This window comes from Delphinus delphis, chromosome 6 (genome assembly GCF_949987515.2).
Source record: "Delphinus delphis chromosome 6, mDelDel1.2, whole genome shotgun sequence".
Taxonomy (NCBI): Eukaryota; Metazoa; Chordata; class Mammalia; order Artiodactyla; family Delphinidae; genus Delphinus; species Delphinus delphis.
Window position 1 is genome coordinate 20718798 of NC_082688.1, and position 19883 is coordinate 20738680.

The 19883-nt window shown below is 38.8% G+C and overlaps 1 protein-coding gene across 1 annotated transcript in view; it reads left to right on the plus strand.

Annotated features, from left to right (window-relative positions):
* The window catches only part of ZFP37 (ZFP37 zinc finger protein), a 39168-nt gene extending 20174 nt beyond the window's left edge, over positions 1-18994 (plus strand). The window contains 3 exon segments of the mRNA XM_060014305.2: positions 17864-18145; positions 18147-18303; positions 18305-18994. Of these exon segments, the coding sequence (XP_059870288.2) occupies positions 17864-18145; positions 18147-18303; positions 18305-18793 (928 nt within the window). The 3' untranslated portion in view covers positions 18794-18994.
* The last annotated feature ends 889 nt before the right edge of the window (positions 18995-19883 follow it).

Genomic DNA, 19883 nt, shown 5'->3' on the forward strand with positions numbered 1-19883 from the left:
GCGGAGCGGCTGGGCCCGTGAGCCATGGCCGCTGAGCCTGCGTGTCTGGAGCCTGTGCTCCGCAACGGGAGAGGCCACAACAGTGAGAGGCCCGCGTACCGCAAAAAAATAAATAAATAAAGTAGAGGTATAGTTGATTTACAATATTACATAAATATTACGTGTACAGCATAGTGATTCAGAATTTTTAAAGATTATACTCCATTTATAGTTATTATAAAATATTGGCTATATTCCCTGTACTGTACAATATATCCTTGTAGCTTATTTATTTTATACATAGTAGTTTGTACCTCTTAATCTCCTACCCCTATCTTTCCCCTTCCTCCTTCCTCCTTCCCCCTCCCCATGGGTAACCAGTGGTTTGTTTTCTGTATCTGTGAATCTGTTTCTTTTTTTTATATTTATTAGTTTTATTGTTTAAATTCTATATGTAAATGATAACATACAGTATTTGTCTTCCTGTCTCTGACTTAATTCACTAAGCATGATACCTTCCAAGTCCATCCATGTTGTTGCAAGTGGCAAAATTTCATTCTTTTTTTATGGCTGAGGAGTATTCCATTGTACATATGTACCACATCTTCTTTATTCATTTATCTGTTGAAGGATACTTAGGTTGCTTCCATATCTTGGCTATTGTAAATAATGCTGCTGTGAACATTGGGGTGTGTGTATCTTTTCAAATTAGTGTTTCTGTTTTCTTCAGATATATACCCAGGAGTGGAATTGCTGGCTTATATGGTAGCTCTATTTTTAGTTTTTTGAGGAACTTCCATACTGTTTTCCACAGTGGCTGCACCAATTTACATTCCCACAAACAGTGCACTAGGGTTGCCTTTTCTCCACATCCTCTCCAATATTTGTTATTTGTGGTATTTTTGATGATAGCCGTTCTGACAGGTGTGAGGTGAAATCTCATTGTGGTTTTGATTTGCATTTCTCTGATTAGCGATGTTGAGCATCTTTTCATGTGTGTGTTGCCCATCTGTATGTCTTCTTTGGAAAAATATCTTCTGCCTATTCAGGTCTTCTGCCCATTTTTTAATCAAAACAGACTTCTTGATAGAGTGTTATCAGACATAAAGAGGGCCAATTAAAAAAGATAAAAGGATCAATTCATCAGGAATACGTAACATACATAAATGTCTATGCACCTAAAAGAGTTCCAAGGTACAGGCATACTTCAGAGTTATTGCAGATTCGGTTCCAGACCACCACAATAAAGTGAGTATCACAATAAAACAAGTCACATGAACTTTGTAGTTTCCCAGTGCATATATAAATCATATTTACACCGTACTGTAGCCTGTGGTGTGCAACAGCATTATGTCTAAAAAAATGTACATACCTTCATTTAAAAAATACTTTATTACTAAAAAATGCTAACCATCATCTGGTCCTTCTGTGAGCTGTAATCTTTTTGCTGGTGGAGGGTCTCGCCTTGATGTTGACGGCTGCTGACTAATCAGGGTGATGGCTGCTGAAGGTTGGGATGGCTGCGGCAGTTTCCGAAAATAAGACAGCAACGTTCGTGGCATCCCCAAACAATTACAGTGATAACATCGAAGATCACTGATTACAGATCACCACAACAAATGTAATAATAATGACAAAGTTTGACATATTGTGAGAATTACCAAAATGTGACACAGAGACACAAAGTGAGCAAATGCTGTTAGAAAAATGGCACTGAGAGACTAGCTCAATGCAAGGTTGCCACAAACCTTCAATTTTTAAAAGACATTTTTTTCTGCAAAGCGCAATAAAATGAGGTATGCCTGTATATGCAGCAGAAATTGAAAGAATTAAACAGAGATATCAATATTCCACAATCGTAATTGAAGATTTTCACATCCCCCTCTAGGCAATTGATAGAACAAACTAGACAGAAAAAATTAGTGAAGATATAGACTACCTGAAGAGCACTGTGAAAAACCTTGATATTTCTAGAACATTAGCTCTACAACTGTAGAATATACAGTGTTTTCAAGTGCACAGGGTATGTACACCAAGATAGAAAAACGCTGGGCCACACCACCAGTCTTGATACACTTAAAACAATTAAAATCATGCAGAGTTTGTTCTCTGACCACAATACAATTGTGATTGGGATCTCTGGAGACGGATTCTGAGATAGAGTTGAAGTTTCAGATGTTTCTTAAAGATCAATACCCATGAAAGGAAGGGGGAGAAGCAGGATTAGGCAAAGGAAGTTTAAATACATTATAGGCCCAAAAATGTCAACCTGGTGAGGAGCTCTGGGATGAGTGTTTTTCTCTTCCAAGTGTCCTGTATTGGGTCTTCATACCCTGACCCCAACCTTGCTCATTCACCAGATGCAGGCTTCCCTGCAAAGGGCATGACCTTGGGTGAGGCAGCTCTCTGTAGCTGAGGCCCACCTTTAAGTAGCTGACAGCTAGAAATTGTCTTCTAGTTGTACTCCCCACAGCTGAGCAGTAAGACCTTCCTTGCAGAAGAATCTGGATATGCACCTCTATGTCTATCATAATCCATCCCTTGCTCTGCTCAGATATACTTCTCCATACATATCTATATATCTGTGTATATCTCCTATATATCATTATATCTTGGCTGCACCGCTAACAAACTGTGTGACCTTTTGGTGCCTGAAATTCCTCCTCTGTAAAACAGGGATAATAATGGTTTTCCCCCTCAGCATTAAATTAGATCAGAGGTCAGCAAATTTATTCTCTAAAGGGATAGATAATATTGATAAATATTTTAGATTTGGGGGGCCATATGGTTTCTGTCACGACTCCTCAACTCTGCTGTTATAACACAAAAACAATCATAGACAATATGTAAATGAGTGAGCATGGCCAATAAAACTTTATTTATTAAAACAGACAGCAGGCCAGATTTGCCCACGGGCTGTAGATTGCGGACCCCTGAATTAGATTATACATGTAAAAGAACTATTAATTTAGGGCCTCATAAGGCAAAGGAGATTCCCCTGATCCTTGGCAAGGAACTTCCCCCCAAAACAGGAGTGTGTGGCCATTCCCAATGGAGAGAGTCACCTGAATCAAGATGTGGAGGTACGATCAGTATGTCAGATCCAGGGATGTGAAAAGTGGTTTATTATACCTGCTATTCTGTTGAGAAATCCCTTCTTCACTCTTTTCCTGACAAATTCCTGCTCCTCTTCCAAGACTTCATGTCCTAAGCCTTCCTGAGAGCCCTTCCCACACCTCCATCACTACCACCCAGTCCCTGACAGAGTCAGCCCCCTCTTGCTGTGCCCCCGCAGCACACATCATGCCCCTGTCAGAACACTGATCACACTGCACTGGCATTATCAGATTGAGCTCCTCCCTTGCATCATCAAGCATGGCAATAATAAATGTGTGTGACTGAAGGAATGCATGAGCTTTACATTACAGAGAAAAAGTTGGGAGACATAAATATATAGCTAACAAATCAGGGGAGCTAAACTGATTCTGACACAGTCTTGCCCTGAGTAGCTGTCAGACCAAAGGGGAGAAAGACACAAGTATTGGAAATCCCAGTTCCAGACAACAACATGGCTGTGACAGAGGAAGGCATGTTCAGCTGTGCCCATAAAAAGGAACAGATGCCTGGGGGATCTGGAAAAACCTAGAGAGAAGAGGATGTTGGAGCCCAGCTTTGAAGCATGAATAGTAGTTCTCCTGGCATATGGTTGGGAAGGATATTCCAGAAGCATGAAGTACACTGTATCTGATTTTAAAGAGCTGAGTGACCCCTGAGAATTAATCTCCAGTGTCTTTAAGCATTAGTTAGGGCTGGCTATTCTGTAGTAATGTTAAAAGGTAAACTAAGGCATATTAAAATTTTTAAGAGTTTGAGCAAAAAGTGATTTGAATTGGGCAGCACCAAACCAGAGGTGGTTAGAAGTACTCCACTGGCAGGAGCTGGGGGGTAAGACTTTTACAGAGAAGACAGAAGCAAAGCAAGGAAATTAGTTGATTGCTGGTAGTTTAAGCAGTTGCCTTATTTGTAGTTCCCCTTATTTGGGAAAGCTTGTTGGCTGTTTGTGATTGGTTCTCCTTAGGTTTTGATTTCTTAACGTCGAGGCATTTGACAGGCTTAGGTTTTGGTTTGCTTATGAAAGCTGCTAAGGCATTAGAATCATCTCAGTCTAATGGCCTCCTTGTTTAATTAATTTAACAGTAATAACATTATATGGTATTTATTATTTTAAAACTAGATTCTGGGACTTCCCTGGCGGACCAGTGGTTAAGACTTCGCCTTCCAGTGCAGGGGGTGCAGGTTCGATCCCTCGTCGGGGAGCTAAGATCCCACATGCCTCGCAGCCAAAAAGCCAAAACATAAAACAGAAGCAATATCATAACAAATTCAATAAAGACTCTAAAAATGGTCCACATCAAAAATATCTTTAAAAAAAAACCAAACTGTAGATTCTAAAGTGCTTTTCACTGACACTGACGCTGTAGCTTTCTTCCTTAGGTCAGCAAACATTGAAATACCCAAATAAGTATTTCACAACCTTCCTCTACTTTACAACATAGAAAGGACTAAAGGAAAGTGGCTGACCCAAGGCCACAGAGAAAGTTCAAGACCAGATTGAGAGGAGAACCCAGGAGTTCTGAATTATCCTTCAGAGTTTAACCCCAAACACTTTCCCTCTGCTACTATCTGATGTGTCTTTAGCAGGGGCAGAGTCTTCCCATCCCAGTCAGGGAAAGTGCCCCTGGGAGAAGACATCTGAATTTCATTTTTCAGGATGATTATCAGTAGTTTGCTAGATGAAAGGCAACCTGACTTTCCCTCTCCCAGGGCTGTCTCCGGGGGAGAACACTGCACCACTCTGACTTCTCCACCTCAGTTAAAACTCAGTTAAAACCTACTTTAGTAAACATACAATAAGTGCTCAATAAACATTTACTGTTATTATTACCATATCTCAGATTGTCAAAGTGAGGCAATGTTACGTAGATCAAACAACTTAAACCCTCAGAGACTTCTCATCTCCTTAACAGGAGGGGCTTCCCCTGCTTTGCTGTTCCACTTCCCCATCTTTGCTTTGCACCCTCCTGCTGTGTTTCCATTTTCTACACGTCTTAGCTGAATAGGTTCCATCCCCTATACCTGGAATTCTTTCCTAGTTTATGTCTTTGCTCCTTCATTGTTTCCGTACACCTTTTCCGTAGCTCCCGTATTCCAGTTCTCACAGACTTCGCTCTGAGAATTTTCTGCTGTACGGCACCAACACGTACTCGAAATATGGCGCCTCCCAGTCTGTCCCACTTTTCTGTCAACGGGCGCGGCCATGTAAACCCACTGGCTAAGGGAGACTAACAACCGGGGAAGTCTCGCGATAAAGGCAACTCAGGATCCGTGCCACCTTCCGCGATAGCGCAGAGGGCTCAGTGTCCGCGGCGTTGTAAGGGGCGGATTGTAGCTTTCAGCTAAGGGCCAGGGAGGGGAGGCGGGAAGGTGAGGAGTCCGGTTCTCAGGAAAGGTTTCAGTCACTGACTGCGGTGTTGGGAGTAAGGGCGTCATGTTTGACCAGCGATTGAGCGTTTGTAGCGGTCCGTGTATTCCGGTCCTGTCGTTGTTAGTCATTAAGGCGGCTTGCCTAAGATAGTGATTGCCGCCCAGTGGTGCTGCTGGTAGTGGACTCTGAGGAGGGTCAGAGGCTTACTGTGGGGTTTGTGGGGCTAGTGATTGGCCCTGCCTGTGTGAGTGATTCAGAGTCTTTCAAGGTCATGGGTTGAAGTGACAGAAGTCAATGGTTGGGGCCCTGAAGGGGGGGTATCCCTTCCTTAGTGTTATTTAGGGTCAGTGAGTGGAGGCTGTAGTGCACCTGCGGGGCGCCTCTGTGATAGCTTAGGGAGCAGGCGGCTTGTGGTCAGTGACTGGGGCTACAGCTTAAATTTTAACAGCTTGCATCCAGGCTGCGCTCTGCACATATCATTATGTGCTGGGTTTCCTCGTGTGGGTTTATGCCAGCAAGGATGTTGAGGTTGGGGGAGAGTTCCCATCCTTCCCCCAGAGGTTCTGTTTCCATCCTTGGATCTATCTCCTAAACAGACTTCAGGCAGTTTATGTTTCTGCTACTAATCTTGTAACTAGTCAAGTACTTCAAGCCAAAGCCTTTACTCAGAAACACTCTCTCAAACCTCCTTTGCCTTCTCCCTGTCCTTCAATCTGTGCGCTGTCCCTGGACAATTTTAACCACACTCATTGTATCAGTTTCCACCCTTAAACTCATGACTTTACCGTCTATAAGTCCAGCCCAGACTTTTCTAACAAGCTCCAGATTCACAGTAGCCAGCTCTCTCCTACACACCTCTGTGAGGTTTACTCACAGACACTTCAATCTTAGCATGATCAAAATAGTTACCTTCCTTCTTCATACTTTACCTACTCATCCTACTATATTCTACATCATTATAAATGACATCACTCTTCATCCAGATAGGTATAATAAAAATCCAGAAATCCTTATTATTTCCTTTCAGGCAAACTCCCTCTAGTGAATTGTGCCCTTTAGAACTTCCTTGATATGATCTTGGATTAAGAGGTCAGTAGGACAATAGCTGCTAAAAATAACGATCATTTTTTGTTTCAAAAATAATATAACTTTATTCTAGAAAAATTGGAAACTGAAAATGCTAAACGCAACTTAATAGAAATCACTTCTAATCCTGCCACCCAAAGACAACCATAACATTTTGATGTATGTCATTTTAGTCACTTTTTTCTTTTCAACATGTTTATTGTTTTATGACTTATTTTTCTTGCTTTGTAATTCAACAAGAAAAACTTTTTCCAGTATGTAAATACTTTTATAAGACATTTTTAATGACTGTATGGTATTCTATTTTTTCGGTAATTGATTTAACCAATCCCTATTGTCAAACATCTAAGTGGTTTCTACTTTTTAGGTGATAAAGCAGCATTGTGATAAATATTCTTGCAGATACATCTTTGTGTATATCCATGCCTATTTTTTTTTAGAATACATATTTAATAGTAGATTTGTAGAGTCAAAGGAGGAAAAACTTTCTAAACATATAATGGAATACAAACATTCACATTCTCAAAGGAAAAACATCATGTCCTGATCCTTTCAGAACTGTAAATTAATAGATTGATGTTATCACGGTGTAATTCTTCGTGGTCTCTCTGAATATTTGAAAGGAGCAGTCTCTAAAGGGTAGTCTTTTATGTAGTTGATCATAGGATTTCATAGGCTCATGGTTGTGGGAATCACAGTGCAGGCTCAGACTCTCAAAGCTATCTTCTTTTTCCCCTCCCTGCTCATCCCAGCTCTGTACAGATATCTACTGCTTCTGAAGAGCAACAGAAAATGAGCAAGTCTCAGGTAAGTGAGCTATTTATACCCCATTTTGTTTTCCACTGTATTTGAGGCAGTTTAAAAGAATTAATTAACTGAAAAAATGGAAATAGAGATTGGGGGAAATAAAATAGAAGATCTGACCAAGGAAACTTGGAACATAGACATACAAGTTGTAGGATCTTTCAGAGTTAAAGTTGAGCATACCATCTGCAATTATATGATTTACATTGTACATTAAATTTGATAATTTCTTGAAGATAGTAAAGATTTTTTTTTGCATTTAGGTTTGAAGTTATTCTCCTGATGGGACTTCATGCATATGATGTAGTAGTCAGTGTCCTTAACATTTACCAACACATGATAAATTCCATAGCAGTTTTCTCCCTGGCTGTTTCTTAAACCATTTCTCCAAATAAGTATAGGGCATAATAACAAGGCAGAATTCAATTTCTAGGCAGTAAAATCAGAGGGCCAAGTACACAGCTGTCAAACAGTCTGGCTTGGTCCATGAATAAAATCTGTAATTTTGGAAGCAGCATTTCTGGGAGTTTGTAAAATTAGTCCAGGGGATTCATGTCATTAAAGGTAATACTAATTTTAATTTTATTAAATTTAAAATAATTTTAATTTGCAGTTTTTGACCAATAAATAATCAGATATTTTTCCTTTAAAATGCAATAGATTGAGAACCTCGAAGTGTTTATCACTCAGCTACTAGCCAGCATCTTAGTGGTTGTAATTGTCATACAGTTTTAAATGTTTTTATTTGAAGGTATATATTGTTTGATTTTTACCTATAATGTTCCATTGGTTTATTCCCACTGTGTAGCATATAGCTTCAGCATAGTAGTGTTCAAAGTGGGGAGCATGCATTCCTTAGGAGATGTGCAAGATGATCCCCTGGGAAATGGAGAGAAAAGATGAGAAATTCTACTTATATATCTTTTTATGATCATAATATCTCAGTATTGAGTTACTTACATATAACTTATGTTTTTTTAAGGTGTATATTATTGATGTGTGTGCTCTTTTTTTTTTTTTTTAACTGAAAAATGTCTCAGCAAGATTCGCCTCTTTAGAACAAAATATGCTCCTGTCAACCAGGAGATTCCAAAAATTTTAGGAGCTCTGTCAAAAAATCAGAGTCAAAGATCAAATATCAGAACAAAAGATGCTCCTGATACCTTTATTGCTTACAAAATTACAAAAGTTTTAGGAGCTATGACCAAGAGCCAGGGAGAAGACTGAAATATTTGCTTATTCCCTATGTTATACAATACATCCTTGTAGCTTATTTTATACCTAATAGTTTGTACCTCTTAGTCCCCTACCCCTATATTGCCCTTCCCGTCTTCCCACTGGTAACCACTAATTTGTTCTCTATATCTGTGAGGACTACTGGGATTTGTACCTATAATTCTGTACCCAGTTTCAATGTGTGGGTTTTTCCATACCACCAAGCCGTCTTCCAACACCAGCTGGGTGTCCTACAATTTAACTTAATTTTGACACTACCTACTTGGAGAAAGCATCAGATCCTACAGGTTACGGGCTTAGTTCCACAAGGCTGCCCTCCACCTCGGATGCTAGTTGCAAGTCCAGATTGTGATCTGTGCTTCTGACCCACTGGCTGTAAATCAGAGGTTCCCACCACCCCCTCCTTTGTTTTGATTTATTTGCTACAGGGGCTCACAGGACCCAGGAAACCAGTTTACTCACTAGATTACCAGTTTGTTATAAAGGATATTAAAGTATATGAATCAAGAGCCAGATGAAGAGATACATAGGTTCCGAACAAAGGAGCTTGGGGACCAGCATGTGACACATGGAAGCATTCTGGTCCACCACCCTGGAGGTTTTCTGAACCCTTTCCTCTTGGGTCTTTATGGAGGCTTCATTATGTAGGCGTGATTATCATTGGCCATTGGTGATTTGTTCAAACTCTAGCCCTGCTCCGCTCCCTAGAAATCAGGGAGTGAGGCTAAAAAAACATAAGCACCCTCTATTCACAGTTGGCTTCCCTGGCAACTAGCCCCCATACTTAGGTGCTTTCCAAAGATACCTCATTAACATAACAAAAGATACCTTTATCCCACTCCTCACAGAAAATTCAAGGGTTTTTAGGAGCTCTGTGCCAGGAACAGGATAAGGAGCAAATATACTTTATTATAAATCACAATGTCACAGTACCATTGGTACTAGTGCATCTTCTCGTTTCCTTTATTCAGCCACCAACTCCCATAGTCATAGTCCAGATTTATAATTACCAATAGCTCCAAGCATTTCACTCTCTGGCCTTTCTTTCTTCCTTCTTTCTTTCTTTCTTTCTCTCTCTTTCTTTCTTTTCCTTTCTTTCTTTCTTTCTTTCCTTTCTTTCTTTCTTTTCCTTCCTTTCTTTTTCTTTCTTTCTTTCCTTCCTTCCTTCCTTCCTTCCTTCCTTCTTTTCTTTCTTTTCTTTCTTTCATTTTTTGGCTGCGTTGCCCTTCGTTGCTGTGTGCGGGCTTTCTCTAGTTGCGGTGAGCAGGGGCTGCTCTTTGTTGCGGTGCACGGGTTTCTCATTGTTGTTGACCATTATTTCTATTTCTAGCTCATTATCTAGTACCTTGACTCCAGCAATTCTTCAGTTCTGTACAGACCTCTGATCAATTGACCATCCATTTTTTCACTGTTTATTACATTCCTCTCCCCACTTCTTAATTCTCTCTTTTCTCAGCTTGAATTCCATGCTTCTCAGTTTTTGTTAGGTGCAACTGTCACCCCACGGAAGTCCAGTTGCCTACCCATTATTGCCATGTACATGTCAATTATAATAGGTACCTCGAGCTTAATGGGGCAAGTAGATTTTCTTGTGGTAAAAAATATATAACATAAAGTTTGCCATTTTAACCATTTTTATGTGTACAATCAGTTGTATTAGTTATATTCACAACTTGTGCATTCTATCACCACTATTTCCAGAACCTTTTCATCACCCCAAACAGAAACTCTATGCCCAATGAGCGATAACTCCCATTCTTCCCTTCCTCCCACAGCCCCTGGTAACTTAAAACTACTTTCTGACTCTGTAAATTTGCCTATTCGAGGTACTTCATGCAAGTAGAATCATACAATATTTGTCCTTGTGTGTCTAACTTATTTCACTTAGCATGTTTTCAAGGTTTATCTGTGCTGTAGCATGTATCAGAACTTCATTCCTTTTTATGGCTGAATAATATTCCATTCTATGGATATACCACATTTTGTTTATCCGTTCATCTGCTGATGGACACTTGGGTTGTTTGTACCTTTTGGCTTTATTGTAAATAAAGCTGCTATGAACATTTGTATACAAGTATCGGTTTGAGTACCTGTTTTCAAATCTTTTAGGTATATACCTAAGAGTGGAATTTCTGGGTCATATGGTAATTCTATGTTTAACTTTTGTAGGAACTGCACAGCAATTTATGAGGGTTCCAGTTTCTTCACATGATTGCTAACACTTGTATTTTCTGTTTTGTTGTTGATAACCATCCTACTGGGGTAAAGTGGTATCTCATTATGGTTTTGATTTGTTTCTCTAATGACTAATGAGGTTGAGCATCTTTTCATGTGCTTATTGTCAGTTTGCGTATCTTCTTTGCAGAAATGTCTATTCATGTTCTTTGCCCATTTTTTCATTGAATCATTTGTCTTTTTATTGTTGAACAAATAGAATTCTTGATTCCACCTCTCCCTCCACCAAGACCAGATCTTTCTTGTCTCCTGGACTTCAGTGGGATGCAGTTGCTTACACCAAAAACCAAGGAGTTTTAGTTGATTCCTCTCCTTTCCTCATACACTGTCTTTCAGAAGTATCTCGGTTGGATTTGATTAAGATCAAATTTTAAAATAGAGTGCTCTTATTGAGGTAGAACTTAATCATGGTTTGAAAAGTAAGGAACAATGAGTTCATTAGTACTTTATTGTTACTAACTGATCAAAAATTATTTCATTTTTCTCATTATGTCCAGATATACATTTTAAAAAATTGAGTAGATTAAATATTACTTACATTTTTTATTTTAATTTAAACTTTAAAAACAATGGTTTCTGCTTTATTTAATTTTTTAAAGTGTTTTAATGGAAAAATTCAAACATATATAAAAATATAGAGAACAGTATAATAAACCCCTTGTACTTCCTCATATATTTTCAACAATTAATATTTTACCAATCTGACATCTTTCCTCTTTCTCTTCTTTTATTTGTTCTCTAGAGTTGCACATTTTAAAGCAAATCTCATACATGGCATTTTGCCAGTATATACTTGCTTTGCAGATTACTGTTGTTGTTATCTTCGTTTTCTGACAAGTGATACTGATTTTCCCTTTAGTGGTTTCCTTTTAAAATACATTTATTTAAGTAAAGAAGTTGTTGAGTTAAAACTATTAAGTCAATAATAGCGCAGGTGACATGCAGATATGGTAAAACCTCTGAAGGCTGTATGTGAATAAATGATGTTTGAGAGCATTATACTGAAGTGCTCACAGGTCCTTGAATTTACCATGTTCTTCACGTTCACATGCCTTTTTCCTACTCCACTCTTCATCTGGAATGATCTTTCTCTCTCCTCCACAGGTTACCAGAGAATACACTATTCATTTTTTATGTTTCAAAAACTTTTTATTTTATCTTTACATTTAAAATTTTTTATTTTTACATTTTTCATTATTCATTTTGTATAACTTTACAAAGCCCAAAATAGAATCACTTTCTTTCCTATTTCTGTCATAACCTATTTAACATCTTATAGCATTTATATACTTACTTGTTTGCCTCCAACTACTAGTCTGTAAACCTGCTGTGTTTTATTCATATTTGCATCCTGAGCACCAAATAGTGCTGGTCACATAGGTGCTTAATACATGCCTGATGGAAAGAGAATGGGTGATTCTCAATGGCAAAGTTTTTCTAATAGGAGTTTGACTTCTCCCACATAGTAGAACCCAAAATTGGCCTCATGGTAAACATTTTCTTAAACATGTTTAAGTTAAAACATTAACTTTTTGTGATGAACCCTGCATGATGAAAACAGCAATTATTTTTCATTCATCTCTTATACATCACTCAGTGTTTTTCACTTTAGATTTAATAGGAATGTTCTGTTACAGGGATTTGTTTCATTCAAAGATGTGACTGTGGACTTTACTCAGGAGGAGTGGCAGCAGCTGGACTCTGCTCAAAGAAACCTGTACAAGGATGTGATGCTGGAGAACTATAGCAACCTTGTTTCAGTGGGTAAGGACATCTTCCCTCAGAGGGTACTGATATTAGTTACCTATTGTTGTATAACAATTATTATAGTGGCTTAAAGTAAACATTTTTTTACAAACAATTTCTGTAGGTCAGGAATATGGAACAACTCAGCTGGGTGGTTCTGGCTTGTGGTCTCCCATGTGGTTGTAGTCAGATGTTAGCAGGGGCTGAATTCATCTGAAAACTTGACTGGGACTGTAGGATCCATTTCTAAGGTAATTCACTCCCATGGCTGTTGACAGGAGCCTTAGTTCCTTGCTGTTCATTGGCTGGAGATCTCAATTCCTTGCCATGTGGGCCTGTTCTCACGACCTGGCAAGTAATTTCCCCTAGATAGAGTGAGAGCAAGGAGGAAGTCACAGTGCCTTTTGTGACCAAGTCTCTGAAATCACACATGATCACTTCTACCTTCTTGTGTTCATTAGAAGTGAGTTACTAGATATACAGATTGCCAACAAACACATGAAAGGATGCTCAACATCACTAATCATTAGAGAAATGCAAATCAGAACTACAATGAGGTATCACCTCACACCGGTCAGAATGGCCATCATCAAAAAATCTGCAAACAATAAATGCTGGAAATGGTGTGGAGAAAAGGGAACCCTCTTGCACTGCTGGTGGGAATGGAAATTGATACAGCCACTATGGAGAACAGTATGGAGGTTCCTTAAAAAACTAAAAATAGAACTACCATATGACCCAGCAATCCCACTACTGGGCATATACCCTGAGAAAACCATAATTCAGAAAGAGTCATGTACCACAATGTTCATTGCAGCACTATTTACAATAGCCAGAACATGGAAGCAACCTAAGTGTCCATCGACAGATGAATGGATAAAGAAGATGTGGCACATATATACAATGGAATACTACTCAGCCATAAAAAGAAACAAAACTGAGTTATTTGTAGTGAGGTGGATGGACCTAGAGTTTGTCATACAGAGTGAAGTAAGTCAGAAAGAGAAAAACAAATACCATATGCTAACGCATATATGTGGAATCTAAGAAAAAAATGGCTCTGATGAAGCTAGGGGCAAGACAGGAATAAAGACGCATAGAGAATGGACTTGAGGACATGGGGAGGGGGATGGGTAAGCTGGGAGGAAGTGAGAGAGTAGCACTGACATATATACACTACCAAATGTAAAACAGATTAACTAGTGGGAAGCAACTGCATCACGCAGGGAGATCAGCTCGGTGCTTTGTGACCACCTAGAGGGATGGGATAGGGAGGGTGGGAGGGAGACGCAAGAGGGAGGAGATATGGGGATATATGTATACATGTAGCTGATTCACTTTGTTATACAGCAGAAACTAACACAACATTGTAAAGCAGTTATACTCCAATAAAGATGTTAAAAAAAAATGAGTTACTAAGTCCAGCCCACACTCAAGGGGTGCAGAATAAGCTCTACTTCCTGAAGGGAAGCATGTCAAAGAATTTATGGGGATATATTAAACCCACCATAGTACCCAATCGACTGCCTTTCCTTTATATTTTGCTAAAAGCTACTGGGTCTCTGAATGCTTAGCTTCATTTCAACCTATAAACGTCAAAAGAATATTAATTTTGAGTACCAAATATCGTGCTTCTACCTCTCCAGTGAACTTGGATGGAAAGAAAATGGGTACTGCATCCTGCTCATTCTTCAGAGGCTGAAGACAATGGGCTGGACCGAAGTTCTTGGTTTTTATAAATTAATTGTCATAATGTATATAATACAGTGTTCAAATATTAATTATACAGCTGATGCATTTTTTCATATGTATACACCTACCTGACCACTATTCAGATCAAGATACTGAATATTTCTAGCACCCCAGCAGGCTCCCTTGAACCACCCCCTTACCATTTACCTACTTCCTCAGAGATAACAACTTGGGGTTCTATCACCATAAATTAATTCTGTTCTTGACCTTCATATAAATGTAATCACACAGTATGTACGGTTTTTTTTTTGTCTAGCATATTTCATTTAACATAATATCTGTGAAATGCATTCATGTTATTGCATGTGACAGTAGTTTGTTGCTCCTTATTGTTGTATTGTATTCTGTTTAATGAGTATATAATAATTCTTCAGTTTATCTAGTCTACTGTTGATCGTCATTTGGGTTGTTTCAGATTTTGGCAATTATGAATAAAGTGCTTATTAACATTTTTATACGTATCTTCTGGTAGAAATAAGCATATCATTTCTATTGGGTATATACAGAGGAGTGGAATTTCTGGGTCATAGGGCATATGTATATTTAGCTTTAGTAGATACTACCAGTTTTCCAAAGAGATTATACCAATTTATATTGTACTAGCAATGTAGTAGAGTTCCATCAACCTTTAGTAATGTCAGTCTTTTAAATTTTAGCCATTCTGGTACCTATGTAATGGATGTGAGTTCTAGGTTGGTTAGTTTATCCACTAACACCCAAGTCCATCAACCTTGAGTAATGTCAGTCTTTTAAATTTTAGCCATTCTGGTACATATGTAATGGATGTGAGTTCTAGGTTGGTTAGTTTATCCACTAACACCCAAGTCCTATATTATTTCCCATAAACAGGGTATCAGTCTCTGAATTCAGATGTAATCTTCTTGTTTAAGCAAGGAGAACCATGGATGGAGGAGGGAGAAATGTCAAATTGGGCCTATTCAGGTAAGTTGAGAACCCGGCAAATGGGAGGCAGGGAAGGAAGATTCATATTGATTAGTGACAAGTTTGTCTTTGAAGTATTTTTTAGGAAATTATTATTGAAGGCCATAGATGTTTACAAATGGCTGAAAATAATTGATGTGGGTTTGTGGAATACCTAAATGACACTGCTACGTATCAAACACCCACATAATCCTTTTCCTTTAGTTGACTTTTAGAGAAATAGGTAATCCTCCTACCTATACTCTGAATCTTATCTAGTCCACATATTTAGGACACTTCTTAATTAGTTAGCATCTCTTTGACTAATATCTTTAGCACTCCATTCTCCCAAAGTGGTCTTATACTCCTCTCCTCATGCACTCAGGCATTCTTAGGTATGCTCTCTTTCAAAGTAACTTACCGAATGATCTTCATATTCTTTCTAATTACCATCTGTTTTTCTCACCTTTCAGTGTGAAGTGTCTTGGAGTTACAATCTTTTGTTTGTTTCTTAAAAAAGTTCTTTAGGGTCTCCAGTAATAGAAATATTATTCCTTCTTTTCCTGTCTTCCTTTTCCACTGCATTCTCTATGACCATTTTAATCTGATTTTTTTTTTTTTTTTTTTTTTTTTTTTTGTGGTACACGGGCCTCTCACTGTTGTGGCCTCTCCCATTGCAGAGCACAGGCTCCGGACGCACAGGCCCAGTGGCCATAGCTCACGGGCCCAGCCACTCTGCGGCATGTGGGATCCTCCCAGACCAGGGCACAAACCCGTGTCCCCTGCATCGGCAGGTGGACTCTTAACCAGTGAGCCACCAGGGAAGCCCTAATCTGATTCTTTATGTCATTTTTATTACCTTGATTGTTTTCTTTCCTTTAGTCAGTGCCACTTATTAAATTTTTATTTCCCTTCTTTTCTTCCTGACCACACCCTGTAATTTAATCTTCCATTTTTTCCCCTGAGTTCAATCAATTCTTTTTAATTTCTCTCTGTTTTTTGTTCATTTTGGTTTTTATCTTTTGAAGTTCTGACTCATGGTGGTTTTCCATGTCCTGATATGCTTGTTTGAGTATATTTAATTCTGCCTGGAGTTCAAACAAAATTTTCTTCTGTTTCATGGCAAGTTTTTGAAGAGGACAATTTCCTCTGTTTATTTCTGCACAAATTCATTTCCTGATTTTATGTAATAGTTCTCTATGGACTTTACTTTTTCTTTTCATTTTATCATATCACAGTATTTTTATGAGATTTCTAATTTTATGGATCCCTTTTCTGTTAATATAGCAAAGTTCAGGGACTTGAGCAGAGTCCTTTCTTCTCTCTCTCCCTCCCTGCCTTCCTTCCTTTCTGTGATTAAGGAGGAGTTTTGAGTTTTCTGTTTTTGTGGTTCTCTTTTGTCTTCCAGGACCCTAAATTTCCTGTTTTTTTTCTTTTCCCCATTGCCACCACCCAGTTACCAGAGGGTACTTCTTCCTTCTTTTTTGCTTTTTGTCTCCCTTTGAAACTGGTATTCTTCTGGGGACTGTCCCCTTTAAATAGAGTCTATCTTATCTTGTGCCTTTTTAATGTCATCTGACCCTTTAAGATGCATGTACTTTGAAATCCTCTCCCTCTAGTTGTGCTCTAATCTGCCTGGTTACATATAAAATATATATATATATATAAATTTTTTTTTGCGGTATGCGGGCCTCTCACTGTTGTGGCCTCTCCCATTGTGGAGCACAGGCTCCGGACGCGCAGGCTCAGCGGCCATCGCTCACGGGCCTAGCCACTCTGCGGCATGTGGGATCTTCCTGGACTGGGGCACAAACCCGTGTCCCCTGCACCGGCAGGCGGACTCTCAACCACTGCACCACCAGGGAAGCCCACATATAAAACATTTTTATATTTACTGTGAGTTTAATCTTTCTGCTAGTCACATCAACTCACTCTCTGTCCCCTTTGCGAGCATGCTTCCTCTGTCTTCCTGAAGTTATTTTTTGGTCTGCCTTCGTTCCTCACAGAGCCTTGTGATGGAGTGGAGATGGGGCAGAAGTGTGTGGGGCTGTGTGGGACCATGACACTGAGCTCATCAACTCTGCTTTTTCCATTGCTCTCCTGCTCACTTCTTTTTATGTCTGTTCCTTCTTGTGTCTTTGGGTTTTAATATCATATTCTTAAATTTCAAAGCTGAACATACTCATTATCAGATTTCTGTCTATTTCCATTAAAATGAAGACCTTTATTTTGTGTGTGTGTGTTTTGTGTTTCTCAAAGCTCGAGAGAGAAATAACATTATTTACACTTGAGTTTTCTCTTAGAGTTTGAAATTAGACCCAAAATGAAAGAATTAGCTCCACAGAAGAGCATTTCTGAAGAAGTAATACTCCATAACATGATAGTATACTCAATTTTTGAAGACTGGAAACTTGAAGATGAGATATTACCAGGAAAACCAAGACAAGCTTTTGAATCAAGTACATTTATTAACAATAAGTCACTGACTGAGGAGATAGACCAAGAATATAATGCACTGTGGAAAGTAGTTCATCTGAACAGAACATCTAATGAACACATCAGAGCCTTCATACATAAGTCTCACCTCTCTGCACAACCAAAATTTCTAACAATTGAAATATATAAATGTATTCAGTGTGGGAAAGCCTTCAGCGGAAAGTCAGGACTTATTGTACATCAGAGAATTCATACTGGGGAAAAACCGTACAAATGTAATGACTGTGAAAAAGCCTTTATTCAGAAGTCACAGCTCACTGTACATCAGAGAACTCATACAGGAGAGAAACCCTATGAATGTAGTGAATGTGGAAAAGCATTCATCCAGAAGTCAAACCTCTTTCTTCATCAGAGGATTCACACAGGGGAGAAACCCTATGAATTCAATGAATGTGGGAAGGCTTTCATCAAGAAGTCAACACAGTGTTCATCAAACAGCTCATACGGGGTAGAAACCATATGAATGTGATGAATGTGGAAAAGCCTTTTTCTGGTGGTCACAGCTCATTGTACATCAGAGAATTCATACTGGGGAGAAACCCCATAGATGTAATGAGTGTGGAAAAAGCCTTCAACAGGAAGTCAGAACTAAGTGTGCATCACAGAATTCATACTGGAGAGAAACCCTTTGAATGTAATGAATGTAAAAAAGCCTTCATTCAGAAGTCAGATCTCATTGTACATCAGAGAACTCACACTGGGGACAAAAGATATCAATGCAATGAATGTGGGAAAGCCTTCATCCGGGGTTCACAGTTCATTGAACATCAGAGAATTCATACTGGGGAGAAACCCTATGAATGTAGTGAATGCAGAAAAGCTTTTATCCAGAAATCACAACTCATTGTGCATCAGAGAATCCATACTGGGACAAAACCATATGAATGCACTGAGTGTGGAAAAGCCTTTAGCAAGAAGTCACACCTTACTGTACATCATAGAATACATACTGGAGAAAAACCCTATGAATGCAGTCATTGTAGAAAAGCTTTCAGCAAGAAATCTACTCTCATTGTTCATCAGAGAATTCATATTGAACAGAAACACTTTTAATGGAGTGAGAAAGCTTTAATTCAGTGATCAAAATTTCATTACACTTCATAGAATTCATATAGGTTAGAACTCTATAAATGTACTAAACATGGGAAGCTTCAACAATAGTTCCAGAACTATTAAGCATCAGAAGATTCATACTAAGAAGATCTTTGAAAAATCATGTTTCCCCAAAACAACATATATATTGGACATCTTGGTTGAGAGCTAAAAGTTTTTTAAGTGTACTAGAAAAATCTCAATTACACATGATTGACTTGTTCACTGTGAAGTACACATTTTTTTAATGAGTAAATTGATTTATCATGACAATAAAGTGACAATGATATGTAGTCATTCTGCCAGTGATCTAAGAATGGCATTTAAACCCAAATTATCTGTTGGTTGGAAGTGAATATGGATATTTACACCTGCCTTGCTTTTTCACACTAAAACGGGTCCTCAACTTTTTTGGCCAGTTTTGTGGAAGACAATTTTTCCATGGACCTGGGGCAGGGGGATGGTTTCAGGATGATGCAACCATATTACATTTATTATGCACTTTATTTCTATTATTGTTACATTGTAATATATAATGAAATAATTATAGAACTCACCAGAATGCAGAATCAGTGGGAGTCCTGAGCTTGTTTTCACTTGCCACTCACTGATAGGGTTTTGATATGAGTCTACAAGCAATGGATTTATTATGGTCTCTGTGCAGTCAAACCTCTCTGCTAATGATAATCTGTATTTGCAGCTGCTCCCCAGTGCTAACATCACCACCTCAGCTCCACCTCAGATCATCAGGCATTAGGTTCTCATAAGGAGCACGCAACCTAGATTCCTTGCATGCACAGTTCACAGTAGGGTTGACGCTCCTATGAGAATCTAATGCCGCTGCTGATCTGACAGGAGGCGGAGTTCAGGCAGTAATGCAAGTGATCGAGTGAGGCTGTAAATACAGATGAAGCTCACTCACTCCCCCGCCCCTCACCTCCTGCTGTGAGGCCCCCATTCCTAACAGGCCATGGACTGGGTACCTATATCCTGGCCCTCCATTATGTTGACTTAATTAACAAGAAACATGCATTTTAAAGGGATTATTAGA